Genomic DNA, 27,423 nt, shown 5'->3' with positions numbered 1-27,423 from the left:
ATGTTTCAAAAATTCTGTCATTGGAAAAGAATTTAAGTATCAGCCGTAATGACAAAATGTAGAGTACTGTCACAGCATCCTTGGCGGAATGCAGGCGTACTTAACTACAAGTGAAGACTATGGGTGGACATTTTAAGCATGTGGTTTCTACTTATTCATCTTCTGATACATGATCAGACTCTAAGCTAGAGATTTTTCTGATTTTTAAAATGTTATCTATTTTAGGAAGTTTGTCATCAGACTTCTCACTCAGTAAACAAAATAGTCTATAAATATGATGGGAGAAAGAGTTGGAATTCATTTTATTTTCCTCTATCTCCATTTTCCCTAATGTAGATAATGGGCAGGCATTGGTATTACAAAATATTTATAGATATTTGTAAAGAGGAAGAAAAAATATGCTTTTGTTTCATTCAGATGGAAATTGCATCCATATGGTAGACAATGGGATTGTAGAAAAGCTCATGGATTTACTGGACAGACATGTGGAAGAGGGAAACGTAACTGTGCAGCATGCAGCACTCAGTGCCCTCCGGAACCTGGCCATACCAGGTAAGACCTGAGAGGGCTGCAACTGTGTAAGAAATAAAATCTGTTGTTTTGAGAAGATATTTGCTTTATGTGATTTGTGGACCTCCCCTGATCAAGAAAAGAAGAAAAGTAGTCTTCAGAGTGTTTACATTTTTCTTACTAGTAAGTAGAATCATATGCTAACTAAGTTCTCTGAAACTATACAAGCATCATCTTTGCCTCTGTTCAGATCGTTCAAATATTCTGTTCTATTACCTTTTGCAAACTCCTAGATTTTCATCATATTGTATAGTTAAGGTAAGTTAATGATGTCAATTAAAGAGTCCCCTAAAGAATGACTTCTAATGGTGTTTTTCCCTACAAGCAGACATAGAATTTTTAAAAATATCCTTAATGTATCTTTTCGGATTAAAGGCTTTTGAGCCAGGAAATCACATTATCATGAGAAGTAATACAGAAGTTACTTAAAACTATTCTTTTGTTCTACTTTCTAAAAATAAACTTCTGATTAGGTGACATAGTATAATTATATGCAATCAGTTTGGTTCATATAGCAGATTAATATTGTTTATTAATGTCTGTAACATCTATATTAACACAGGTGGATCAAGGACAGAGGTAAAAAGAAACATTTATTAAAGTTGAAGGATTGCGGTTTTTTTGTAAATAAGGCAACAGTGTCAGATTTCCTTTACAAATTATTTAAGTGTTTTGAGGTTAGGTTTAAAAGCCAGTAAGTATGATTTAATATGTTATACTCCTTTAGACAAACAGGAGACTTATCCCCCAGCACCCCCTCCCTCCAATCCCATTCTTAAAATTCAAAATTTTATATGTTTCATATAAAATTTATATAAATTAAATAAAAAATATAACATATGGCCTTAAAGATAATAAGCCACTCAATAAATGTGTATTGAATTGAATGATTATTATCAAGAATTGTAACATCATTTTAACCATAGTCTCTTTTTTTTCTTTCTCTCTAGTTGTAAATAAAGCAAAGATGTTATCAGCTGGGGTCACAGAGGCAGTTTTGAAATTCCTTAAGTCTGAAATGCCCCCAGTTCAATTCAAACTTCTGGGAACATTAAGAATGTTAATAGATGCACAAGGTAAAAGAAATGCTTTCCCAAGGTACATAGTTGGTATGATAGTCTTAATGTGCCTCTAGTTGAAAAACGACTTGTTTTTAGCTTTCAGAATTATGTAATCATAAAGATTAATAGCAAATAAAAGGTAAGAAGAGACTGGTTTTGGAATCTCATTCATTAATTACCATGCTGTTGTTATAATTGACTTTAAATGGAAATTACATCGCATCTTTCTTTATTAGTACATATAATCCTGGTTTTAGGTTGATTTATTAGCAGTTCTTCAGGGGTTTTTATGTTTTAGCATTCCATTCCCATTTTTACCTTGTCTTCAAAATCATCATGTTTCAATACAATGACAGTCAAAATTTTTTAAAACTGATTTTGCAGACAGATCATTTTTCGGTTTAGAAAAATGGCAGTGAAAACCACTCCTTGCAGCGAGTTATGTTTATTTGCTTATTTCTGAATTCTAAACCTTTCTCTGTATTGATTCCTTAGAGTCCTTCTAAAAACCCATTACAGTTTGCCAGAGTGCTAGTGGACTCCAGGCGGAATCCAAAGAGTATGTGGTTGTTTATCTTTGTATTTTGTGTGAAGGTCTACAACTTGATAGAAAAACCAGATCGTCCATCAGATATGGAGTATTTGCAGTTCTCACTTTATTAAAATTATGTTCTTTAGACATATAATTTTCCTTCACACTCATCCATCTTTACCGCTTATTTCAGTGGAGTGCCCATCAGTGATTGATTCTTTTGTGGTTTGCCTTCTTTCTTATAGCAGAAGCTGCTGAACAACTGGGAAAGAATGTTAAGTTAGTAGAGCGTTTGGTGGAATGGTGTGAAGCCAAAGATCACGCAGGTGTGATGGGGGAGTCGAACAGACTGCTCTCTGCTCTCATACGACACAGTAAATCGAAAGTAAGTTCCAGAGGAATCCCGTCACCAGGGAACATTTGAGTGGCCTTTTTGGAAACCCAGTATCATAGACCCTACATCAAAAAGCTTGCGTTTTTATGTATTTATGTATAAATTAATTACAATTCTGGAAAAATATTAATTAATTAACAATTCTGGAAAAATAATTAAAGATTGAGCTTTTTTATTTAGTTCTGTTCCATAATAGTTAAGAGTAAGGCTTTGGAATCAGAGATGAGTTCAAACTTTATCTCTGGTATTTATTGGTCAAGTGTCTTCACATCTCAGTATTTTTTTTTTTTTTTTTTTGAGGAAGATTAGCCCTGAGCTAACATCTTCTGCCAATCCTCCTCTATTTGCTGAGGAAGACTGGCCCTGAACTAACATCCGTGCCCATCTTCCTCTACTTTTTATATGTGGGACACCTGCCACAGCATGGCTTGCTGAGCGGTGCCATGTCCGCACCTAGGATCGGAACCGGCAAACCCCAGGCCTCCAAAGTGGAGCGTGCAAACTTAACCACTGTGCCGCCAGGCTGGCCCCCACGTCTCAGTATCTTAATATATAAAAACTACTGTAATACCTACCTGAAAGTGTTGTAAGGATGATTCAATGGAATCACATATACAAAGTGCTCAGTTGGTGCCTGGGACATAGTAAGTACTCAGTAAATAGAAGGTTCTGTTGCTGCTGTTACATTTACCACCGCCACCACCATCACCAGCACAGTGTCCAACATCTGTGTGCCAGCCACTGCCCAAGCTGGCTACTGATCTTTAAAAAGAAATAGTATCTAGGTAATATGTGGTGCCCAGAACTCACAGAGTTGGATGAAATCCATTCTCATGGCAGTGTCCAGCCTAGTATGTGTCTGGCACTTGGCAGATCACCTATAAATATTTGTTAAGTGAATGAATAAAAGAATGAACAAATGACCTATTTTAAAGATCACGGGGGTGGGAGCCCAGGCCAGCAGTTCATTGGCTGATTTAGTATCTGGACTATATACCTTTTATTTTGTTAGAACCTCTTTTCTAAGGAGAGCCTTCTGACCACTTTGCTTCTGTATAACTTCAGTAGAGTAGTGATTATACATGAGAAGAAAGACAGTTTAGAACTAAAATCCACCAGATATTTTCATTTCTTTATAGAAAAGATTAAAAGACCATGGCAAGAGAAAAAACTTAAAGATATTCCTTGATTTGTGTAAATCTCTTTCATATAAATAATTTACTTCACCATAATAGCTGTTCCAGCTGGTTGGCCACAGGAATGTTCTTTCCCATCATATGTGACTTCTTGGCATCTTTCCCTTGCACAAAGCAGCTGTTAACCAGGACCTTCCTGTTACTTGTCTCACCCAGAGCAGCCTGGAAGCCCATGCACTTTCACTGACACCAATACAGGACCAAGTAGTATGTTGGCAAGATAGACAGTATCAAGAAGAAATAGCAAACTGCCCTCCTGTGGTTCCCCTTTACCTTTCTCCATCGTAACTGCTGTGTCAGGCCCATTCGTTCATTTAACAGTTAAGTTTTCAGTACTTGCAGTATAAAAATTATAAAATATAGTGTTACTTGCTAGAATTGACTGTCCAGTATGGGGACAGATATATAAAAACAGCATTAAAGCCACATGCACCATTTAGGTGTAACTTAGAGGAAAGACAGACCAACTTTGTCTGGGTGTCACAGGAGGGGTGATGTTTTAGAGGGTAACCAGAATCTCTCGTGAGAAGGTGAAGAGAAAGGATGGAAGGGCCTTTCAGGCAAAGACAACAGCGTGTACGAAAGCACAGAAATCTAAAACAACATAGTGAGAGAGGGAGACTGCCAGTGAAGCAGTATTGCTGGAGCGCAGAGTGTAAAGACAGCGGCCAGAGAGGAGGAGGATTGGGGACGCTCTTTTGATGAATAATATGCCAAGTTAAGGCATATCGATTTGATTCTGTAGAGAATTAGGGAGCTCTTAGAGAATTTTTAAGCATCAGGGTGCCATTATTTGGTTTTCATTTAGAAAGATGACTTTAGGGCTCAATGGGGACAGGGAAAACAGAAAGTTATTGTAAAAGTATACATGAGAGATGCTGAAGGCCTGAATTAAGATATTGAGTTGAGCAATTCGTAATGCTGATATTCAACCATTTTTGACACACAGAAACAAATTTCATGTGGTTCAACCTGATAGCAGTGAGGATGGAAAAGAAAAGAAGGATTTGAGAAAGTTATATCCGGTAGAACTGATAGAATTCAACAGTAGGATGAAAGGAGAAAGGTTTTTTCCAAGAGAAGTTTTCCAGTTATCTCCAAAGAGATAATTCCAAGTTGTGACTTGGCACCAGGTGGGGTAGTTGTGCCATTCATCAAAATAAGAGACAATAGGACGAAGTACAGCTGACACTTCCTAACTGGCTTATCCCCAACTCACTCTCCCTTAATTTTTGAAGTCTTTACCCTTAATCCTTTGCTCTACTTCATGAGAATTCTTACCAATGGTTTAGATCTAGGCAAACTGTATTGTTTTAATTAGATTACACAAACAGAGACCTTTTTTGGCATCTGAATTTGGAACTCTCAGATAAATTCCTGTTACATGTGGTGGTCAGGCCATTGAAGCCCTGCTTAATCCATAATATATACCTTCAGTTCAGTAGAAATTAACAGATTTATATAACCAGACCAGTAGTGGACACAAAAGTGAGTCCATGGGAAGATGCTTTCCAGCTTCTAAATAACCAAATTGTGGAACCAAAACTATTCAAATGCTATAATATTAAATTGAGATTTGAGGGTTTTGAGGCTTTTCTGTGAATTTATCATAGATTTCCTTTTCCCTCATCTAACTGCCCACCTCCCCCCCACCCCCACCCAAAAAGAAGTTTTTGAGTATCCATTAAGCATCCGTTACCAATGTAGGTTCTTTGAAAAGACAAGAGAAATATGGCATGGTACCTTTCTAGGGGTGTGCGTGTGTGTAGAAAAAACAATTTGAAATGGTATAGGATTACAACTTTATGGTCACATTATACCTTTAGGTTTACAATTCAGTACCAAATAGGCTGTTTTTTCCTTTATGTATCTTTCCTACAATTGAGAGTATACTGCTGCTAAGCAGCAATAGTTGCCAAGCAGCAAGCTTAATTCACATACTTTAATGATCAGAATACAAGCTGTGTTCTTTGTGAGAGCTCCAGATTAGAAGTATCAATTTAAATTATTTTTTAATTTAGCAAACGTTAAAGTGGAGTCAGTGATTCCTTTTGAGCAGCAGTTCTCAAAATATGTTCCATCAAATAATAACCCCAAGAAATGTTCCACAAAGCAAAAGGGTTGTATGGTCAGATTAGTTAAGGAAATAGTGCATTTGCTTTCCTCACCTTTGGAGTTCGTAGCACACATTTGTACTACTCTAAAGAAATCTCCTTAACTTTATTTAATCCACTGGTTCCTAATTCTTTGACAGTGGCTCTTTTTTTCAAGTGGCCTCTATTAACATTCCACTGGACATACTTTGGAAAAGGCTGCTCTGTAATAAGCTTTTAAAATAATTAAACACTAGGTACCCATTTATTACACTCCTATAGATCCTTAGCCAACTGTTGTGAGTTACAGCTCTCTCCTTGTGTTATTTTTGAACTTTGAAGATCCTACTCCTTATAAAGTCACCCTGAATTCTATCTTAGAGTCCAACCCTCCGAGGGTTTGCACTGACTCAGGGTTCCACACTGTGCTCATCATCTCGGCCATACACGGTGGATTCCTGCACTTACGGCAATAGGTAAATGCACATCTTCCCTTGAAAGAGTGCCCTCGGCTAGGACTCCTGACCAGTGAGCTGGACTTTCTAACTGGAGATAGCAAAAACAGAAAGATGAATACAGTTTGCCTCCACACTAGGGATATGAATTCCCTCCTGTCAGAGTAGGCACTTTTCTTTACCCTTCAAGAATAAAACATTCTTCATCAGTTATCAAGCTAAAAACTTGTTTAATCAAACATATTTAGTCATTCACTCATTCATGCAGCAAACATTTAATTCAATCTAACACTGAGAAGTAGGCTTTGCCAATACAAAGTTGAGAAGAAAAGTTTTTGTTGGGTGCTTCAGTCGATACACCAGCTTGTAGTCTTATAAATGGATTATCTTGAATTCAAGCCTATCTCAAAACATTCCATTGTCATCAACATTATTATACAGTTTTCAACAAAGTCTTTACCTGGATTTGTCTCAATAATTAACAGCAAATTGACCATAAATGCTAAATACGTGAGATTGTTTGCATAGATAATTTGCCTTGGTTATTATGTATGTACCAAAATTTGGTTTTCCTTAAGAAAACTCCTTGAGAAATAGGATTGTGAAATAATACTTTCAAACTTAGTAAAGCATTATAAAATATCTCCACAATTTTTAGAGACTTTGCAGAGACATCTAGGATTTAAAAGGATTGCCCAGAGAAGTGTCTCACTATATGTTACTACAGTTTCCTTATTATCAGTGAAAGAGTTTCAGAAAGCTTAAAGTCTCTGCGTTAATTTCAGATGAGTATTGGTTAAAATGATTTGTAATTTTCTGAACCTTCTCCATGAAGTAGTGCTATTTTCCGTTTTTTTAAGATATCTTGAAGTTAAAAATCCATTCAGAGAGCCTCCTCAAATCCCCTTCAGTGACTTCCCACACATGGCGCTGGGCAACTCAGCACATAGACTTCTGCATAGATCACACAGACCAGTCAAACAGCCTGGGTTTAAGGCTTGGCTTTTTACCACTTAATCACTGACCTTGGGCAAATTTCTTAACTTAATCTGAGCTTCAGTTTCTTCATCTATAAACTGGAGATAAGATCTAGCTAATGTGACTTTCTATGAGGATAAAAATGAGCTCATATCTCTAAGCTACCCAGTACAATCCAGTGTATAGTCGTTCCATAAAGGTAGCTATCAGTATTATTAATTCTTTTTTGTCATATGATGCAAGTACAAGGCTTCATTTGTCTTTCGTCTGCCATTCTATCAGGCAGAGCAACTCCATAGAGTACTATTTAATAAGCATTTATTGAAGCAGGAGAAAAGAGAGCAGGCATTTTAAAAGGAAATACTCAGATATCTGTTCTGGAAAGAACCCATGCTTAGACTTAGTGGGTCATGGGGCCATTCATTCCTGATGTACAGATTTCCTTCATTCATTCCTTGCCCTTCCTTCCACTACAGTGGACTTTTCAGGGTGAATCACAAATTAGAGGATGAAACGACAGTCCAGGAACCTTCCTTAGGTTGACTACATGTGTATGTATGAATCTCTGTGGTCTTTGTAACTCAGTAATCTCCTTTGTGATTTTTATAAAATGCCTTACTAATTTTAAGAATTTTATACCAGTTTCAAATAAACTGCCACTGAGTAAGCAGTATATTGGGTGGCTTCCTTTTTAATAGAAAAGGCTCTAAAAGATAGTTTCTCACTAGGAGTTGTTGGGAAAAGTCATTAGTCGCTAGAACACAGCTACCGTAGAAACTCAGTACTTTGTCTCCGTTGATTTAGAATGTTTGATCACTAAACAAGTTTGGGCTCAAAGCAAAGATACTGTCTATAAATAGTTTTCTTGAAAATTTATGCAAGATGGAAGCATGAAGGAAACCCTTTTTCAAATACTTTAGCAAATTAATTTGAAAAATATTCCTAATTCAGTTAGTTTTGTACCTTTGAAGCTAACTTGCACAAGCTACTTAAAATATTCAGCACTTACTTCAAATTACTAAAAATGGTGAAAAGTAGCAAAGAAAATTACTTTAAGAATATTCTATAATTGAGACTTTCCACTAAATCATATTTAATACAAAAGTTTTTAGGCAGCAAAACCCTGGGATGAGGGGCCAGCCCTGTGGCCAAGTGGTTAAGTTCACACACTCTACTTTGGCGGCCCAGGGTTTCACTGGTTTGGATCCTGGGTGTGGACATGGCACTGCTCAGCAAGCCACACTAAGGCAGCATCCCACATGCCACAACTAGAAGGACCCACAACTAAAATATACGGCTACGTACCGGGGGGATTGGGGGAGAAAAAGCGAAAAACAAAAACCCTGGGATGAAAACAAAAGTGGGTACTAGAAATAAATGTGACCATTTTTTTCATTTAACCTTTGCCATAGTCTTCTGTATGCTTTTCATGTAATAACTTTTTAATTATCACAAAAACCTGTGAGATGTAATTACACTTACATTATCCTAACATTATAAATAAAGTCACTGAGATGTGGAGAGGTTCAATAATTTGCTCAAAGTCAGGGTTGGTGCTGGCATTTACTCAATTTAGAGCCCACTGCCTCCTCTGCCATTGGAGGGGACAGAGCTGTGGGCATCATGAGAAATGAAGGGGACAGAGAATTTTAAGTTCTGCTCAAGTCCCTTTGTATATAAACCAGTTTTGTGAGATGCAACAAAGGGGTAAAAGCTAAAAAAAATTAAAAAGCTTTGCTCAGAGCATCTGAAGAGCAACTACGTGGTGCTAAAATAAAAATTTGAAAAGAAGAACTCTTTTTTTACTATTCTAAGTTTTACTCTTTTGTTGATCCCATGGTAAGTCAACATTTGGGGCAATGGCACTTTTATTTCTTTCACTTTGGTAGCTTGTGGGACTCTCTGTTCCTTGATATGAACTGCAATGGTCTTTTTCATTTAGGGAATTTAAGTTGTCATCTTTTGATGAATTTATTTAAAGCTAAAAGCTTTTTCACTTTGTTCTGTGAAGGAAAAAAATTATTCTTAAATGTAATGATTCATACAGGACACTGTCAGAAAACCACTCAACAATGAATTGACTGATTATAATGCAGTTTTTTACATTTGAAATTAATGTTTATAATTCTGTGATATTTATTTATTGTAGGATGTAATTAAAACCATTGTACAGAGTGGTGGCATCAAGCATCTAGTTACCATGGCAACCAGTGAACATGTAATAATGCAGAATGAAGCCCTTGTTGCTTTGGCACTAATAGCAGCTTTAGAACTGGGTAAGTAACCTGGTGACAAACTTATTTTCTCCTATTTTTATCTGGCATGAAGGCAAGCACAGGAGTGGAATGGAAGTCAGACAGAACCTTGACTAGAAGTGTTTTGCCAGTGTGTGTCTGTACCTATATCTGAGTGTATGGAAAATGATTTTCAACAGATTGTCACCACAGCTCTCTCTTTTGGTTGTACTTTTGGTAACATTTTTAGGGCAATGCTTTAAGGTTGGTTTGACTGTTACATGTTATCTCAATTACAGGCACTTAGAGAATACAGAAACGTTTTCAGCAGGGCTCATGGAGAAATGGAACAATGTTTACAACACAACAGCAGGTTTAGAGTTTGCTGCTTTTCCAGGGACCCAGACCTCCTCTTCCATCTCTGCTCCTGATGTGCTTCTCTCTATCACCATCGTTTCTACTGCTTTGTAGCGTTACCTTCAGTCTAAGTTAGCACCTTTTATATCACTCTTCTGTGTGTTTTATATTCACAATTCCCCAAAAGCAGAGTTTAAATAATTTGGTGAGTTTCTGTCTAGCATATAGCGTTCCTGTTTGTCTGAATTCTTCATGAGAAGCTAGGTCATTGGCATCTAGCTTCCGGGTAGCAACCTTTGTCTCAGGAACCAATCTCCAATACAGTCAGCTGGGGACAATCAGAGTCACATGGCCCTTGCCTTACAAAGGAGGTCTGTAGACTCAGTGGGTATGTCCTGTCCAGTTCAAAGCCATTGGGGTAAATGCTGTTAACTGATCACCTCTTAATTCCCACTGATGATTTACATCCATAATTCTCACAGTGGGACAAGTGGACCCACCAGCCTCTATCCCAGGAAGGAGAAACCAAAAGATAAACATAGTGTATCTTCCTCCAGGGTCACATTTACTGAGATTTGGGGTATGAGAGATTTCAACATTTGTCCTCTGAAAGGGTTGTGAATTTTAAAACCATTTATAATTTTTTAAAAATCATACATATAAGTAGGTTGTAACATTTTCTTGAATTTTCAAGATAAACAACCTCAAGAAAATGTATGCTTACTCTCAGTGACTTCGGGCTATAGTTAGAGATGCTGTGGAGGGTAATTCGAGTCCTACCTAGCCTGTGATTTCCCACATGGTTTGGGTAGATTATGTGAGTCAATCCAAAAGTCCAGACACCTTCAAGACCAGCTGGGGTAAGTGGGGTGACATTAATATGAAACTGGGTTCATGACCTGATTTAAAATATCTTGAAGTGATGGAACAATTTCAGAATATCTTTGACCTCCCAGCATGGGGTGAATCTGGTTTTGTGCCAGTATCTTCCAAACAAGCTGTAATTTTGCCAGCCTTTTCCTGAGTCTAGTCACCTTACCATAGAACCATATAAAATGACAATACATACTTTTTTTTTATTGTTAATCTAGTGTTTCCCAGCTTCCTTTAGTTTAAGATATAAAAATAAGCCCATGCTATCTTTTTAATATACAACACACTTTGAAAACAGTATTTTTCCAGTCTTGTTTCCTTATAGGCTATTTGATATTATGAAGGAATTATCATTATAAATTTTTTGTATGATAATAGTATTAAGGCAACATTTTTAAGAGTTCTTATCATTTTTTTAAGATAATTGTAGATTCACATGCAGTTGTAAAAAATAATACATAGAGGTCTCTTGTATTCTTTTCCCAGTTTCTCCCAATGGTAACATTTTGACAAACTATAAATAGTATAGTATTTCAGCCTTTGATATAATTTATCTGTCTTCTTCAGATTTCCCCAGTTTTGCTTGTACTCATTTGTGTGTGTGTAAAGTTCTGTATAGTTTTATCACGTGTAAGTTTGTGTATCGACCACCACAATAAGATACTGGACAGTGCTGCCACCAGGGATCCCTCGGTTTATCACCACATTCACCTGCTTCCTACCCCTACTTCCTGCCCGGCTTCTAATCCCTGAGAACCACTAATCTGCCCTTCATCTCTAAAAGTTTCTCATTTCAAAAATGTTATAGAAATGGAATCATATAGTATGTGTGTGACCTTTTGGGATTGGCTTCTTTTGCTCAGCATAATTTCCTAAAGAGTCATCTAGTTTGTTTTGTGTACCAATAGTTCATTCCTTTTTATTGCTGAACAATATTCCATGGTATGTAAGTACTATAATTTGTTTAACCATTCACCTGTTGAAGGACGTCTTGGCTGATTCCAGTTTGGGCTTTAAAAAATAAAGCTGCTATGAACATTCATGTATAGGTTTTTATGTGAACATAAATATTCATTTCTCTGGATAAATGCCTAGGAGTACAATTGCTATGTTGTATGGTAACTGCATGTTTAATTTTTTGAAAAACTGTCAAACTGTTTTCCAGAGTGGCTATACCATGTTACATTCCCACCAGCACTGTATAAGTGCTCTAGTTGTCTCTGCACCCTCACCAACATTTGGTGTTGTCACTGTTTTTTATTTTAGCCATTCGGATAGCTGTGTAGTAGTATCATTGTGGTTTTACTTTCCATTTTTCTAATGGTATTGATATTGAATATCTTTTCATGTGCTGATTTCCCATCTGTATATATTCTTAGGTGAAATGCCTATTTATATCATTTGCTCATTTTCTAACTTTTTTTAACTATTGAGTTTTTGAGAATTCTTTATATTTTCTAAAAGTTTTATAGTTTTACATTTTACACTTAAGTCTGTCATCCATTTTGGGTTAATATCTGTGTCCAATCAGGGTACCCTTTTTGTCTATGGATGTCTAATTGCCAGCAGCATTTGGTAAAGAAGCTATCTTTCTTCCACTGAATTGATTTTGTACCTTTGTCAAAAATCAGTTGAGCATATTTATGTAGGTCTATTTCTGGGATCCTCTTTTCAATTTCTTTGATCTATATGTCTGTCTCTCCACCAATGTCACACTGTCTTGATTACTGTAGCTGTATCGTGAGCCTTAATATCAGGTAGAGGAATTCCTCCCACTTTATTCTTCTTTATCAAGATTGTCTACCTCTTCTAGGGCCTGTGGCTTTCCACATAAATTTTAGTATAAGCTTATATTTTTTTCTATTAAAAAATCCTGCTGGGCTGGTCCAGTGGCACAGCAGTTAGGTTCTCACGTTCTGCTTTGGCAGCCCAGGTTTCACCGGTTCGGGTCCCAGGTGCAGACATGGCAGCACTTTGGCAAGCCATGCTGTGGTAGACATCCCACGTATAAAGTAGAAGAAGATGGGCACGGATGTTGGCTCGGGGCCAGTTTCCTCAGCAAAGGGAGGAGGATTGGCAGCAGATGTTAACTCAGGGCTAAGCTTCCACAAAAAAAAAATCCTCCTGAGATTTTGATAGGAATTGCATTAGGAGACCTTATCTCTTAAAGATACATACTGAAATACATATGGAGGAAATTGTGATTTATAGGATTTTCTCCAAAATAATTTGATGGGTGAGAGTAGGTGAATGAGACTAAAGATAGATGAAACAAGATTGGCCATAATAATTTTTGAAGAGAGTGACAGTACATAGTATATCATTATGCCATCTTTTTTGCTTTTATACGTTTAACATTTTCCATAATAATGGTTTTTAATTGCCTCATATTAAAAGGAATGTTTCAATATTGAATTTTAAACCTAGATTCCTGAAATGTCTGCTGAAATTTAGCTATGTCTACTCTTTTAACTAGGTCTGGACTTAGTATTATATATCTAGGTCATTATTATTTATCAGTCTTTTTGGAAGGGACATGGTCATTTTCACAAGAAAGAAACAGTGTTTAGCCAGATTGTACCAGGTTCATCCACAGTGGATATAACTGATACTTTGTTTCATATTCTAGGCACTGCTGAGAAAGATCTAGAAAGTGCTAAACTTGTACAGATTTTACACAAACTGCTAGCAGATGAGAGAAGTGCTCCTGAAATCAAATATAATTCCATGGTCCTGATCTGTGCTCTTATGGGATCTGGTAAGTATTTTTTCCATCATTTGATGTCCATGGTTGACATTAAACCGTATGGTTGACATTAAATATTAAATATAAAATAATAGTAAATGGTGGCTTTGGGTGTAAAAAGCACTAGAAATTAGTTTATGGATGATACAGGGTTACTTTTACATTAAAAATATTCTCCAAAGATTCTTACTATAAGTATTATATAGCAAATATAGGCAAAATCACTGTTAAAAAATTAATACCTAGAAGTTTAATTAACCCTAAAATTTTATTTTATATAAAGAACAAGTTCTGATTTTGTATGCCATGATATTAACTAAAGAATTGGTTCAAAAAATCATTGGCATATCTTGGTATATGTTCCATGGACACTTGCAAAGAATACTAATTCTGCTATTATTGAGTGGAATGTTCTTTAAATGTCAATTAGATCCTTTTGTTTGGTACTGGTAGTGGTAGTTTTCTTGCTGATTTTATGACTAATTGTTCTGTCAATTGTTTAGAGAAGGGTGTTGAAGTCTCCAACTATAATTGTGGATTTGTCTAAATCTCCTTTCAGTTCTATCAGTTTTTGCTTCACATATTTTGCAGCTCTGTTGGTGAGTACACACACCTTTAGGATTGCTGTGCCTTCCTGGTTGATTGACCTTTCTGTCATTATGTAATGTTCTTCTCTGTCTCTGGTAATTCTTTTGCTCTGAAGTCTACTTTATCTGATATTAATATATCTATCTACTCCAACTTTCTTTTGAATAATATTCACATGATCTTTTTTCACCTTTTTAGTTTCAATCTGCTATACTGTTAGATTTGAAGTGTAAACAGCATATCATTGGGTCATGTTTTTTTAACCTACTGTCAGTTTCTTTTAATTAGGGTATTTTAGGCCATTTATATTAAATGTAATAACTGATGTGTTATGGCTTAAGTCTGCAGTTTTATTTTTTGTTTTCTGTTTGTTTCTTGTTTCTGTTTTCTTTTTGCTGACTTTCTGTGGATTGCTTGAAGATTTTTTTTTATTCCAATTACTCTCCCTCACTTATAATATAATTGTCTCAAATGTTTCCTCTGTATACATTTAGAGCCACATTAGACAGTGTTATAATTTTTGTTTTCCACCATCAAACATAATTCAGAAAACTCTCAAGAGAGAAGGAAAGTCTATTGCTTTTATCTACATCTTTGCTGTCGTTCTTCCTTCCTGATGTTCCAAGATTCTTTTTTTAAAAAAATTCCTTTCTGTGTTTTGGAACAGTTTGTGAAGGATTGATATTAATTCTTTAAATGTTTGGTAGAATTCACCAGTGAATCCATCTGGTCCTGGACTTTGTGTTTGTTGTGGGGGTGGCCACAGAGGGAGCAGGGTTTGACTATTGACTCAATCTCCTTACTAGTAATCAGTCTGTTCAGATTTTCTCTTTCTTCATGATTCAGTCTTGGTAAGTTGTATGTTTCTAGGAATTTATCCATTTCTTCTATGTTGTCCAATTTTTTGGCATACACTTTTTCATAGTTGGGTCTCTTATGATTCTTTTTTGTCTGTGGTATCAGTTGCAACATCTCCTTTCATTTCTGATTTTATTTATTTGAGTCCTCTCTCTTTTTTTCTTGGTGAATCTAGCTAAAGGGTTGTTAATTTTGTTTATCTTGTCAGCAAACCAGCTCTTAGTTTCATTGATCTTTTTTATTGTTTTTTTTAGTTTCTATTTCATTTATTTCCACTTTCCTTACTTCTGATAACTGTGGGCTTCATTTGTTCTTCTTTTTCTAGCTCCTTGAAATGTAAAATTAGGTTGTTTATTTGAGATCTTTCTTGTTTCTTGATGTTGAGATTTATCACTGTTAACTTCCTTCTTAGAACTACTTTTGCTGCATCTCATAAGTTTTGGTATGTTGTATTTCCATTTTCATTTGTCTCAAGAAATTTTTTGATTTCTCTTTTGATTGCATCTTTGACCCATTAGCTTTTCAGTAGCATGTTTTTTAATTTCCACATATTTGTGAATTTTCCAGTTTTCTTCTTGTAATTGATTTCTAGTTTCATACCATTGTGGTCAGAAAATATGCTTGATATGGTCTCATTCATCTTAAATGTATTAAGACTTCTTTTGTGGTCTAACATATGATCTGTCCTGGAGTGTGCTTGAGAAGAAGGTGTATCCTGATGCTTTTGGATGGAATGTTGGGTATATGTCTGTTAAGTCCATCTGGTCTAATGTGTCATTTAAGGCCAATGTTTTCTTGTTGATTTTTCTATCTGGATGATCTATCCATTGATGAAAGTGGACAATTAAAGTCTCCTACTAATAGGTGCTCCTATCTTGTGTGCATAAATATTTACACAGAAGATAGACTTCTTGTTGGATTGACCCCTTTATCATTGTATAAGACCTTCTGTGCCTTTTACTACCATCTTTGTCTTAAAGTCTATTTTATCTAATATACATATAGTTATCCTTGCATTCTTTTGGTTTCCATTTGTGTGTAATATCTTTTGCCATCCCTTCATTTACAGTCTGTGTATCCTTACATCCGAAGTGAATCTCTTGTAGGCAGCATATAGATGAGTCTTGTTTTTTTTATCCATTCAGCCAATCTGTGTCTTTTGATTGGAGAATTTAGTCCATTTACATTTAAAATAATTTTTGATAGGTATGTACTTATTGCCATTTTGTTAATTGTTTTCTGGCTGTTTTATAATTCCTTTGTTCCCTCTCTTGCTCTCTTCCTTTGTGCATTGATGATTTTCTGTAGTGGTATGCTTATATTCCTTTCTCTTTATTTTTTGTGTAGGTTTTTGTTTTGTGATTACCATGAGGCTTACATAAAAAATACTTATGTTTATAACAATCTCTTTTAAGTTGCTGATAAATGTTAAGTTTAAATGCATTCTAAAGCTCTACATTTACACCCCCCCCATGTTTTATGTTTTGTTTTAATTTTGTTTTTTGTTGTTGTTTTCTGAGGAAGATTCACCGTTAGCTAACTCTGTGCCAGTCTTCCTCTATTTTGTATGTGGGTTGCCGCCACAGCATGGCTGCCAATGAATAGTGTAAGTCTATGCCCAGGAACTGAACCCAGGCCACTGAAGCGAAGCGCACCAAACTTGACCACTAGGCCATGGGGCAGCCCCTGTTTTATGTTTTTGGTGTCACAATTTACATCTTTTTATCTTATGTGTTCATTAACAAATTATTGTAGTTATTTTCACTACTTTTGTCTTTCAGCCTTCTTACTAGCTTTATAAGTGATTAACCCACCACCTTTACATTATATTATTCTAAATTTTGCTATATATTTAGCTTTACCAGTGAGATTTATACTTTCATATGTTTTCCTGTTACTTATTAGCACCTTCATTTCAGCATAAAGAAGTGCCTATAATATTTCTTGTGAGACCAGTCTAGGGGTGATGAACTCCTTTAGTTTTTGTTTGTACAGAAAATTCTTTATCTCTCCATTGTGTCTGAAAGACAATTTTGCTAGATAGAGTATTCTTGGTTGGCAGTTTTTTCTTTCAGCACTTTGAATATATCGCACCACTCCCTTCTAGCCTGCCATGTTTCTGCTGGTAGTCTTATGAGGGTTTTCCTTTGTACCTAATTTGTTTTTCTCTTGCTGCTTTTAAGATTCTCTCATCTTTAACTTTTGACACTTTAATTATAATGTGTCTTGGTGTAGGGTCTCTTTGGGTTCATCTTATTTGGAAATCTTTGGGCTTCCTAGATCTAGATGTCTCTTCCCTTCCCCAGATTAGGGATGTTTTCTGCTCCTTTCTCTCTCTTGGATCCTTCTGGGACACACATAAAATGAATGTTGGTCCACTTGATGTTGTCCCAAAAGACCCTTAAGCTATCTTCTCTCTCTTCGTTCTTTTTGGCACTCTGATTGGGTGAGTTCCACTGCCCTTTCTTCAAGTTCATTGATCCTGTCTTCTGCTTCATCTAGTCTGCTGTTGAGCCCCTCTATTGTATTTTTCAGTTCAATTCTACAGTTTTGTGACTTCTATTTGATACTTTCTTATATTTTCTATCTCTGTGGAAATTCTCACTTTGTTCATCCATTCTTCCAAGCTCAGTGAGCATCTTTATGACCATCATTTTGAACTCTTTATCAGGTAAATCACTTATCTCCATTTTATTGAGGCCTTTTTCTGAGGTTTGATCTTGTTCTTACTCTTAGAACATGTTCCTTTGTTTCTTCATTTTTCTTGACTCTGTTAGTTTCTATGCATTAGAGGAAACAGCCAGCTCTCCCAGTCTTGAAGTAGTGGCCTTGTGTAGGAGATGAACCTTATCATTTAACCCTGCCATAGCTCCTGGTTGTCTCACAAACCTTTCTGATCATCCAAGCAGTCTTATTTTATGTTTAATGGCTCCCAGTAATTGAGGGTGTGCCAAGACCTGTCAGTGTCCCAAAGAGGTGATCTCAGTCAGCACCTAGAATCAGGCTGATTGGAAGCCAGACCCTCAGGCTGCAGCTTTTAAAGTGTGCAAATATACCTCTTTCAGCAAATAGACCTCTTTCAGGGGAAGACAGGGAGTTGGGCATTTCTGTCTTCTCCCTCTGAGCTGAGCCCTAAACTGTTTCTTTCTTTGCTACCATCCCTTTGAACCTGTGAACATGAGCCTTGCTGGCCACAAGAGCCAGGCTATTAAGGGGTGTGTCCTCTGGGCCCCAGACTTGTACAGTAGCACCTGTACAAGTTTCTCAGAGACACCATCAACCTGGGGCAGGGCAGAGGGAGAGAAGGAAGATGGCACCCACTGTCCTCCCTGGTCTCTGGAGAGGATTACAATTAGCCCCTAGATGTGTGTTTTATTAGAAGCCCACCACTCAGGCCACAGCTATGAAGATAAGCTAATAGGCCTCTTTCACAAGACTTGGCACCTCAGTCTGTTGCCTCTCTGCTGTGCCTTGGGGGTGGTAGCCAGTAAAGAGATCTTTTTCCATTTGTTAGAGTCCTGTAGGACCTGCAGGCATAAGCCCTGCTGGCCACCAGAGCCAGGTGATCTAGAGATGTACCCTGGGCAGCACCACATGAGCATCCTTTCTGGGGGATACTGGAGACCTAAAGGGAGTCAGGGAGAGCACACAGATGGCGTCTGCTGGCCTTTGCCTTTGAAGACTGTTTCAGCAGCCCCCTAGATGTGTGTTAAATTAGATGTCTGCCCCTCAGGCCGATGCTTTAAGATAAGCAGATAAGCCTCTTTCACAGAAATTCTAGGCACTTTTCAGTTGGCTGCCTCTTTGCTGAGACCTGGAATTAGTGAGTCCACGTACATGAACCCTTTCAAAGCTGTTTCTCAATTCACCATAGCCTTAGGGGTCTCGTGGACGCAAGCCCCATTGGCTTTCAAAGCTAGATATCTTGGGGGCTTGTCTCTCAGGTGCAAGTCTTAAAACTTGGGGTACCAGGTGTGGGATTCAAACACCTCACTCCTTAGGAAGAAGCTCAGGGTTGTGAGTTCCTCCTGATTGTGGTTGCCAAGCTGGTGGTGGGGTTTATGGTGAGATTGTGTCCCAGCCTCTCCTATTTGCTTCAGTGTGGGTTTTTTTCTCGTAAGCCCGATGTGTAGGAGTTGCTCAGCTAGTTTCGGGGCTTTTTTCAGAGGAAATTGTTCCATATGTAGCTGTAGATTCAGTGTGTCTGTGGGAGGAGGTAAGTTCAGGAACCTCCTACGTCACCTTCTTGAACCAAAACCCGTTCTTCTCTTTCAAGATTGTTTTGGATGTTCAGAGTTCCTTGAGATACCATGTGAATTTGAGCATGGATTTTTCTGTTTCTGCTAAAAACACTGGTTCTAGTTTTACACTTCAGTCTTATCAAAATGAACACATCAGTTTGAGGAATGCTGATTGCACAAACTCATGTTAAGACCTCAGTCTTCCCATAGAGCAGTTCCCAGAGTCTTAAGAGGAGTCCTGTACTTTCCTGTAATTGAGGTTACAATAGAGAAAAAAAAGCCAGAAAGAGGAAGATAGGAAATATAAAAGGGAGTCTAGTGTCACAGAAATTTATTAAAAGATTGTTGAAACCTTTTCATCTGCCACAAAATTAATTTGAAACACATCTAAGATTTTTCTGTAAGTCGTTGGACTTCATATTTGACCTGATGATAGGGTGAGTGGTCTATAACTGAACCTTGAGATCATAGAATGAGCTGTGTTTAATTATAACTCATTACCCTAATCAACCTTAGACTGTAGAACTTAGCATCTGATTTATCTTTATATAAATGTGACAAGTAAAGGATCTTTGATTTTTTTTATTATAACACATCCCTAAAGAAGACATTTCTAGGCTACTCCTATGTCTTTTTCCTGAATTGTTCCTAATTTTAAATCTCATGCAAATAAACATTTTGGGGGTATGTTTCGGATGGATTTTACAGTAAGATTAGAACAACCTAACAGAAGCATATCTGTTACCTTGTTTTTGTCTTCCAGAATCTCTACACAAGGAAGTACAGAATTTGGCCTTTCTAGATGTCATATCCAAACTTCGCAGTCATGAGAACAAAAGTGTCGCCCAGCAGGCCTCTCTCACAGAGCAGAGACTTACTGTGGAAAGCTGAGAGTGGCCTCTCCCCGGTACATGGTATCATCCCATCGCTCACTGCCCCTTTGTCCTCCATCCCACTGCCTCTTCTGCTTCATTCTCTACCATGTCACTTGTGCATGCGTGTAATGTTCCAATACCAATTGAAGAACTGCTGTAGGTACCTGCCCAATAAGATTTCTAAACCCATAGTTAGTGTGAACATGAATTTGTCAAAAACAAGTCTCCACCCATAACTGTTCTCTTGTATTCCCATTGCTTGAGCTACATTAAGTAGAATGTGCATGTTGTAGTCCTATGATGATGTAAACTGGGTACTACATAATGACTTGCTCCTCACACTTGGTAAACTACATAATAATGTACTGGTAAATTAGAAACAAACAAGAATGCAGCAGGATCTGTCTAGGTTATTAAAGATGGAATTGAATAGTAAAAACAGCTCCATTTTTTGGTGCTTGGGAAGCACAGTGACCAAAAAACTGTATGGCTGCTCCTTCATTAGTCTTACCTACTAATGTCAAACCCATGGTACCTAAAATTAAATAAAGTCCAATGCTCTCACTCTTTACTTTATGGTTTCTCCTTCTTCCTAACTGTGTAGATCCTTGAAACTGCCACAAACTTGGCAAGACTTCCTGAGGTTTTTGATTTCCTATTTAATTGGCTATCATCAGTATTCTGATGTTGAAAACGTTTATAGTTTTCAGCTTGAAACTAAAGGATTGAAGGATCTCTATTACACTAGTGCATCTTGTTTTTTGCCTGTATTTTAGATTCTGATATATGTACAATTTCACCTGAGCACTTCTTCCATCAATTAATCAGCATTGTCCAACATTTGTCTTTAAAAGTTACTTAGCATTTGTTTTCAACTGAGAAAATTGAGTATAGCTCAGTGGAGAATGGATTTTTTTTACTGTTTTTCATCATTCAGCTTGAAAGCAAGAAGTTTCATCTGTCATAGTCCTTTTGAATCTTATATTAGAACTAGCAGGACGTAGGAAAAAAGATTAAGAAATAAGTTTGTCTAGACTAAAGAAAGGAAGCAAGTTGTAGAATCCATAGTCATCAGTCCAGTTCCTCCTGCAGATGGCCTCCTGCCAACAGCTTTTAGAGTCTCCCACCTGCACTGCACTCAGAGCTGCAGTAGATCTCAAAGGCTATCAGAAAAGGGGACAGCTCCAAGACTCAAGAGATGAGAAGACCCCCTTGGCGAAATATAGTGTACTTTTCACTGCCACTGCCACCTCCAAATGGGTTTTTAGAGCTTTAAAACACAATCTTTGTAAATTAATCAAAACATCTCTGGCATACCTGCCTTCTCCCCGTGCCCAAGTTTGACAAACACCAGCTGAAGGTGAGATGGGCTCCAAGCTGGAAGGACTGCAGGACAGTAGAATGGGCTGCCAGGGTGACAGAAGCTCTTTCCGCTCCAACATGAGATACTGAACGTTCTATAGGGTGATCGAAGTTGGACTTTGAAACAGCTGTAATTCAAGAAATTAACACCCCAGTGGAGGTAAAGAACCTCTGATGTCCAAGACAGGGACCATTCTTGTGCGTGTTTATGCTATACTTCCTGTAAGAATGAGCTTGTTTATTGTCTTCTCCTGGGCTGGACAGTGGACTATATTTTATTATAGGTTTTGAAAGACACCTGTAATGTTGTGTAATAGGCTGTCCATATTAATAACTAAATAAATAGTATATGAAACTGTAATGGCATCATTTGGTGGTTTGTATATTTTACTTCTGTTCTTCCAGCTCCTGGAACAGTACTGCCCATTGTTGGTGCTCAATAAGTATTTGTTGAATGAATTCCTACTTCCATGAAACTTCTAGACTGCCTGAACTAATTCTAGATAGATTGATAGAAAAATTGAGATTTAGATATTTGTCTGACTTCAGATTTCTTTTTTTTTTTTTTTTTTTTTTTGATAGTGGGATCTGTCCCTAGAACAGAGGCTTCCAAAAATCATAGATTTGAGAGAAGCCACCATCTGGGTCTTTGCCAGCAGTCAGTCGTCTGATATGCTAGGAACTCTCGTCTCCAGCAAAACAAAGTGCGGTTCAAATCCCCATTTGTTCTGCCCAGAGAGCAGAAGGCTGTGCCCGTAGGACAGGGGTCCACCAAACTAGGTGATGAACCGCCGTACCACGGCAGTGGGTGGCAGTCTACAGACAGGACTGTCCCTATCTCCTACCACTGAATCTTGGTTCTAGAGGCCACCTTTAAATTAGTTTGCTGCCCACCAAGAGTGCATTCTAAGGGAGAGGATGGGAGGGGCTGTGACTCAGTTATCACCTTGTGCCAGGACAAGAGCATCAATAGAAAGCACAGAGACCAGGAATTCAAGGGAAAAAGATGTCTCTGAGATAACTGTAGGGCCCTCCTTCCCTCCCAGTGCCCTTAGCTCCTTGGAATCTTGCTAACCACCCACCCAGACTATAACCTCACTGTGCTCAAAGCAAAATTGATTAAGTGCTGGCCCATAATCTAGTGTTTTCCTTGATAAAACATGTTTTGAGTGTACTATCTGATAACAATGGAGATATGGAACAAAATTTTTCAGTTCTAAAATGATTTTCTTTTGGATGGAACAAAATACAGCTCTTGGTAATGTAAGCATTAGTGTGAAGTGTTCTGATAAACCCTGCATGTGGAGATTTTAGAAACACATGCTCTTTGGTATCATTAGGAGTTGCTATTATCTAATTCTGCTGAACATAAGGGGTGAAGATGTCTATTACTTAGGTGAGCGTTAGCCTTTGTATCCAGCTGTTACTAGAATTGGTGAGCTTAAAAGCTACTTCCTAGCTCTAGGAAGCCATAACATTTGAATTACATAAGTGTCTATTAAAAAGCACTTAATCATATTGCAGATGAATCTTCATAACTGTAACCAAGAAAATTGAGGGGTTTTTTCTCACAGATGTGCTCTCTTTACATACATACGTAGTTGTGCCATGTAGCTCCATAGGTTTGTTTTATAGGTGTGTCTGACTGAAATGTTGCAGTAACTGTCTTTTAAACATATGGTAAGTGGAAAGAATAAGGTCTTTGGACACTGATCTGTAGTCACATCCTGGTTCTGTTACTTACTGGCTGTATGACCTTTGCCAAGAGAACTCTCTGGGCCTGTTCTCTCATTGATATGACAAGTTTAATAAGCCCTACTTCTCAGGATTTTTTTGACAATTGAAACTTAAAAGTTGAAGGTAAGGTTGCATGGAAGTATGATATTTTATGGCCTAAACTACACTCCCCTCTTCCACCTTCAGGATTCCCCGCTAAAGGAATTCAAAGAACAACAGCCACATGGGAGACAGTGTGTCAGTTAAGAGTTTGAGGAGCACCCCATTATCCTCAGTGCGGAATCCTCAATCCTCGTGCTTCCGTGCCCTGAAACGAAGGTGGCCGGGTCTGCAGAGCAGACCTGGAATGCGGGTCCCCACAATAGCGCTTCCTCTTCCTGTCTCAGACTCTTATCTGCAAAGTGGGGATAACAGTGGTAGCTCAGCAATCTTAGCATTTATTAATATTACTAGGTCAATAGAAATAAAGCTGTAGTACTACGAGTTTTTCCTCAGTATGAAATCAAAACAATCCCCCTTCTCTTTTTCAATGCTGCCCAATGATTTATCAGTATGTATAAAGTACACCTTTTTAATGTACATATCTGTTCATGTATGTGCCTTTTTCTTAAACAGAAATGCTGTGTGTTTTGCATGACAGCTTACGGTAGCTATGCTCTGAATCCTGGGATAGAATCCCCCTGTGATGGCCTAGGTGTCATTATGCGTCTTGACTAGACAGGCAGAGTCCCTCTTATGTTGGAGGTTTCCAAGGGTAAGCCGTTCCTTGTACGTCATGAATGCTCAGCTACAGTATTTGAAGGAAAAAATGAGCCTTGTGTAGAATTTATGCTCCTTTCTAAGTTTGTCTCATTTCTTATTCTTCCCTTCGTAGCTGACTCTTAAAAGTCCATTATCTATTTCCTTATCCTCATTGTGTTTCTTCCCAGAAAACAAAACAAAACTTTTTAGCTGTGGCCACAGAGATTCTCATCTAATAACATTTCAAAAGATAATACACACCTGACTATTTATAACCTTGGATAAGGAACTTAATATAGTGACCATTTATATACTGGAACCAATGACAATCCGACCGACCTTAAGCCAGGTAGGTACTGATGTGTGTGGTTCTCCTGACATTTGTTCCCTTGGTCCCTGGTTTTCCTACCAACTGATGTCACATTTGTCAGAGAGAAATGGAGTGTCTCCCACCTCCTAAGCACACAGAGGGGTCAAGATGATGTCAAGAGCAGTGCCCTCTGCTCACAGCGACCAGTGGTTCCTCTGGTCCCACGTAGTCGGTGCCACTCTCAGGGAGGACGACTGGAGCAAGCAGGGTGGCTGAGATGGGGCAGTGGGGGCTCAGGTGGGAAGTGACTGGAAGCAAATGCCCTCCACAACTACAGCCTAAAAAGCAAACTTGGCTCTCACCTTTGCCCCACCTCAGAACACGTTCCTGGGACTTGCCTGTGGCTCGGCGGCCGTGGTCTGGCTGGCGAGCACATGTGCTGTCTTACTTTAGTCTGCTTAACCACGTAGAGTTAAAACCACATCCAGTGGCGTGTAGCACTTCATGGTGTTTAGTTGGTGTTGATCACCTACAAAGGGCATGTGTAGAGAGACTTTTCTCATTCAGGATTAGGTTTTTAAAGAAAGTAACTAGCTAGAGTTTTTTTTATCTTCATCAAGAAAGTGTAAAGCCTAGTCCTGTCATTTTGTGAAGCCTCTTAGAGTCAGGTTTGGAATTTCTTTTAATTAAATATTTGTAAAGGTCTTTATTAGATTTTTGTTGTCTTAGAAAAAATTTTAAAGCCTTAACCCAGACTTCCAGTATATAAACTTTAAATGTAACAATAGATCTTTAAAAAATATATGTAATTTATTTTCAAGTATAATTAAGAGACATTACTTACTATTGCAGTAGATATTTTGTTATTCCTTGATCCCAGAAATCCTAAAGAATCCTGAAGGAAGGAGACTCGGTCTGTACCCTCAGATTACTCACAAAAATAAATTCCTATATGAATGCCCACTTTGAATTTTATAGCCACACCTACTTTAAAATAGGCCTCCTCTCTAGCCAAATTATGTTTTTGTGGGTTGGTTTGTTTTTAAGGAACTGCCGTGTAGGAAGGGAGCCAAGCCTGCGGGAAGCTGGCTGCGTGCCTGCCTGTGGGTGTCCACGCACGACCATGAAAAGCCCCTCTCCTCCAAGGACAGCTCACACTGTTCTTCCAAGGTCAGCTTCGCGGCACCGCCAGGACCAGAGGTCAGCCACCTCTGACCTTGTCCTCTCTTCAGGGATATTCTGCTCAGCATCTTGGTGCTCGGTCCCTCCCCATGTCTGGCATAGGTACATCAAATACCTATGGTGGCTTAGATGCTGTGAAGGAGGGGAGGGTTGAATGCCACTCTGAGATAATGGAAAGGCATGTAGATTGCTAGCCAAACCAGAAGACAAAGAGCTGCAACGCGCCCTAATCAGGGTGAGCAATGGGGAGGAAACATTAACCAGAGTCGCTTTGATTTCGTCCCATCTCTGCAGGAACCCATAATAGTCCCTAATTTTTATTGGCGCCAACCTTCAGTAGACAATTACTTCAGCCTCCCTTTTTTAAGGTTCTAGAATGCAACCCACTCCCCGTGATGCTTCTCCTAAAAGGACTGACTTTTTTGTGCAGGTAAGAAAAGTAGAGGCGGCGCTAATGACTCATACTCCACTCTTTCCACCCACACCCCTCACCCCCACTGCCCAGCAGGAGTGAGAGGAAGTGACCCCCCCGAGTGACCGTCGTGCTTCAGAACCTCACAGTTAGGCCTGCTGAATCCTCTGCTTCCCCTCTCTCGCCACCCCACTGCCCCCGTCGGGGTGATGGTGAGATGCTGCGCCTTCCCCGGAACCACGAGAAGTGGGAGCAACATGTGCACTCCTAAGAAAGGAGAGATTACCGTCCTTGCGGGTGTTTGAATCTGGCAGTCCCTTCTCTGTAAAAGGCAGCCTTTGAGAACCTGTGACTAATGTCTGATGCAGTTTCAGAATGACGCTCTGGCATGCTCTCCCACGGCAGCTGCCCTGTGTGCGTGTTTGACATAGTTGAAGTATTACACCACGTGTAGCTACATCCTCTTCTCCCCACTTACACATAAGCGTTTTTCCACATTACCAAGAACTTTATTTCATAAACTTCATTTTTAATGACTTTATATTGTTCAATTATATGGATGTACCATAACTTACTTAACCATTTTCCCACAGCTAGACATTAAAAATGTATTTTGTGTTTTGGGAAACAAACCCCAAATACTAAGTTGTGAGCATCTGCAGCTGCTAGGGTAGTTCCTCAACTAAACACTATCTGACCTGTCGACGCCTCTCCTTTCTGCCCCTAAGCCTAAATCAAAAGCCCCGCTCCCTTCTTCAGGGATGCTTATCAATTTCTCACTGTAGCCTCTTTGCACTCTTCCTGATCCACCCACACTTTCCTCGCCTCCTTGACACTCTGCTCCTGCCAAGCCCTCTCTAGTCTCCTAAGGGGACCCACCGCAAGACGGAGGAGGGGTCGCAAGGGCCGGGTGGCAGCACCCGCTCCTGGGCGTCCAGGCGTTAAATCAGTTACACTCACTCACTGTTTACCAACACCCCCGCCTTGGCAAATGGCCCGGAGCACGCCTCCTAAAAGGAAACGCAAACACCCCGGAAGCACCCCTGGAGCTGCTGTTCAGCTGCCTGGAGTCTAACTGCCTCAGCAGTCGTCAGCCGCTACCAGCGCTTTGGCACGTCTGACCGGGCCTGCGAACAACCGCCACCCTCTGGCGCCACTCCCGCGGAGAGGGAGCGCCTCTGCTTCGAGAGTCCTCATCTAACACTCTCATGTGCTAACCCCTTCCTTCTTCTGCAGCCCAGAGATGGCAAACTGAGGGCCCTCAGACAGCTTTTTTGGTCCACATGGTATTTTGGGAAAAAAAAGAAAGGGGGTGGGGGGAATGAACACCCTGTAAACATGTAAAATTTGGATGGCTTTGCATAAAAATCTAGTTCTCTGACTTTTCTTCTAAAATGGGGAGATCTGGCAGTCGGGGACTGCACTCCAAGAGAGCAGCATGTGGCTGTGGCCCCCTTAGCAGGGCATGCATCTCCAGCCTGTCAGAGGCCCCCTGGCCCGCCTCCCCGGCCCCCTGAGTTCCACAGCCCCTGGAGGCCTGTGTGTCTGTGACCCTCATGCGCAGTCGGCCTGCTTCCAGAGCAGGAGTAAGGGGAGCGGGTTTTGGGGGAGAGAAGCAGCACTATGGG

At 38.9% G+C, this 27,423-nt stretch overlaps 1 protein-coding gene across 5 annotated transcripts in view; it reads left to right on the top strand.

Moving 5' to 3' along the window:
- RAP1GDS1 (Rap1 GTPase-GDP dissociation stimulator 1) overlaps positions 1–21,774 on the top strand; it is a 150,642-nt gene extending 128,868 nt beyond the window's left edge. For 4 of the 5 annotated variants that reach the window (XM_046656787.1, XM_046656788.1, XM_046656785.1 and 1 more), the window contains 6 exons: positions 418–552; positions 1,521–1,646; positions 2,409–2,548; positions 9,429–9,555; positions 13,373–13,501; positions 19,940–21,774. In XM_046656787.1, the coding sequence (XP_046512743.1) occupies positions 418–552; positions 1,521–1,646; positions 2,409–2,548; positions 9,429–9,555; positions 13,373–13,501; positions 19,940–20,067 (785 nt within the window). In that variant the 3' untranslated portion in view covers positions 20,068–21,774. The remainder of the gene's footprint in view (positions 1–417; positions 553–1,520; positions 1,647–2,408; positions 2,549–9,428; positions 9,556–13,372; positions 13,502–19,939) is intronic. The other variant, XM_046656786.1, reaches the window with a different exon arrangement.
- Positions 21,775–27,423: the final 5,649 nt, after the last annotated feature.

The sequence above is a fragment of the Equus quagga genome, chromosome 3 (genome assembly GCF_021613505.1).
Source record: "Equus quagga isolate Etosha38 chromosome 3, UCLA_HA_Equagga_1.0, whole genome shotgun sequence".
Taxonomy (NCBI): Eukaryota; Metazoa; Chordata; class Mammalia; order Perissodactyla; family Equidae; genus Equus; species Equus quagga.
Note: the sequence above shows the minus strand (reverse complement) of the source record. Positions and strands in the feature narration are given on the sequence as shown.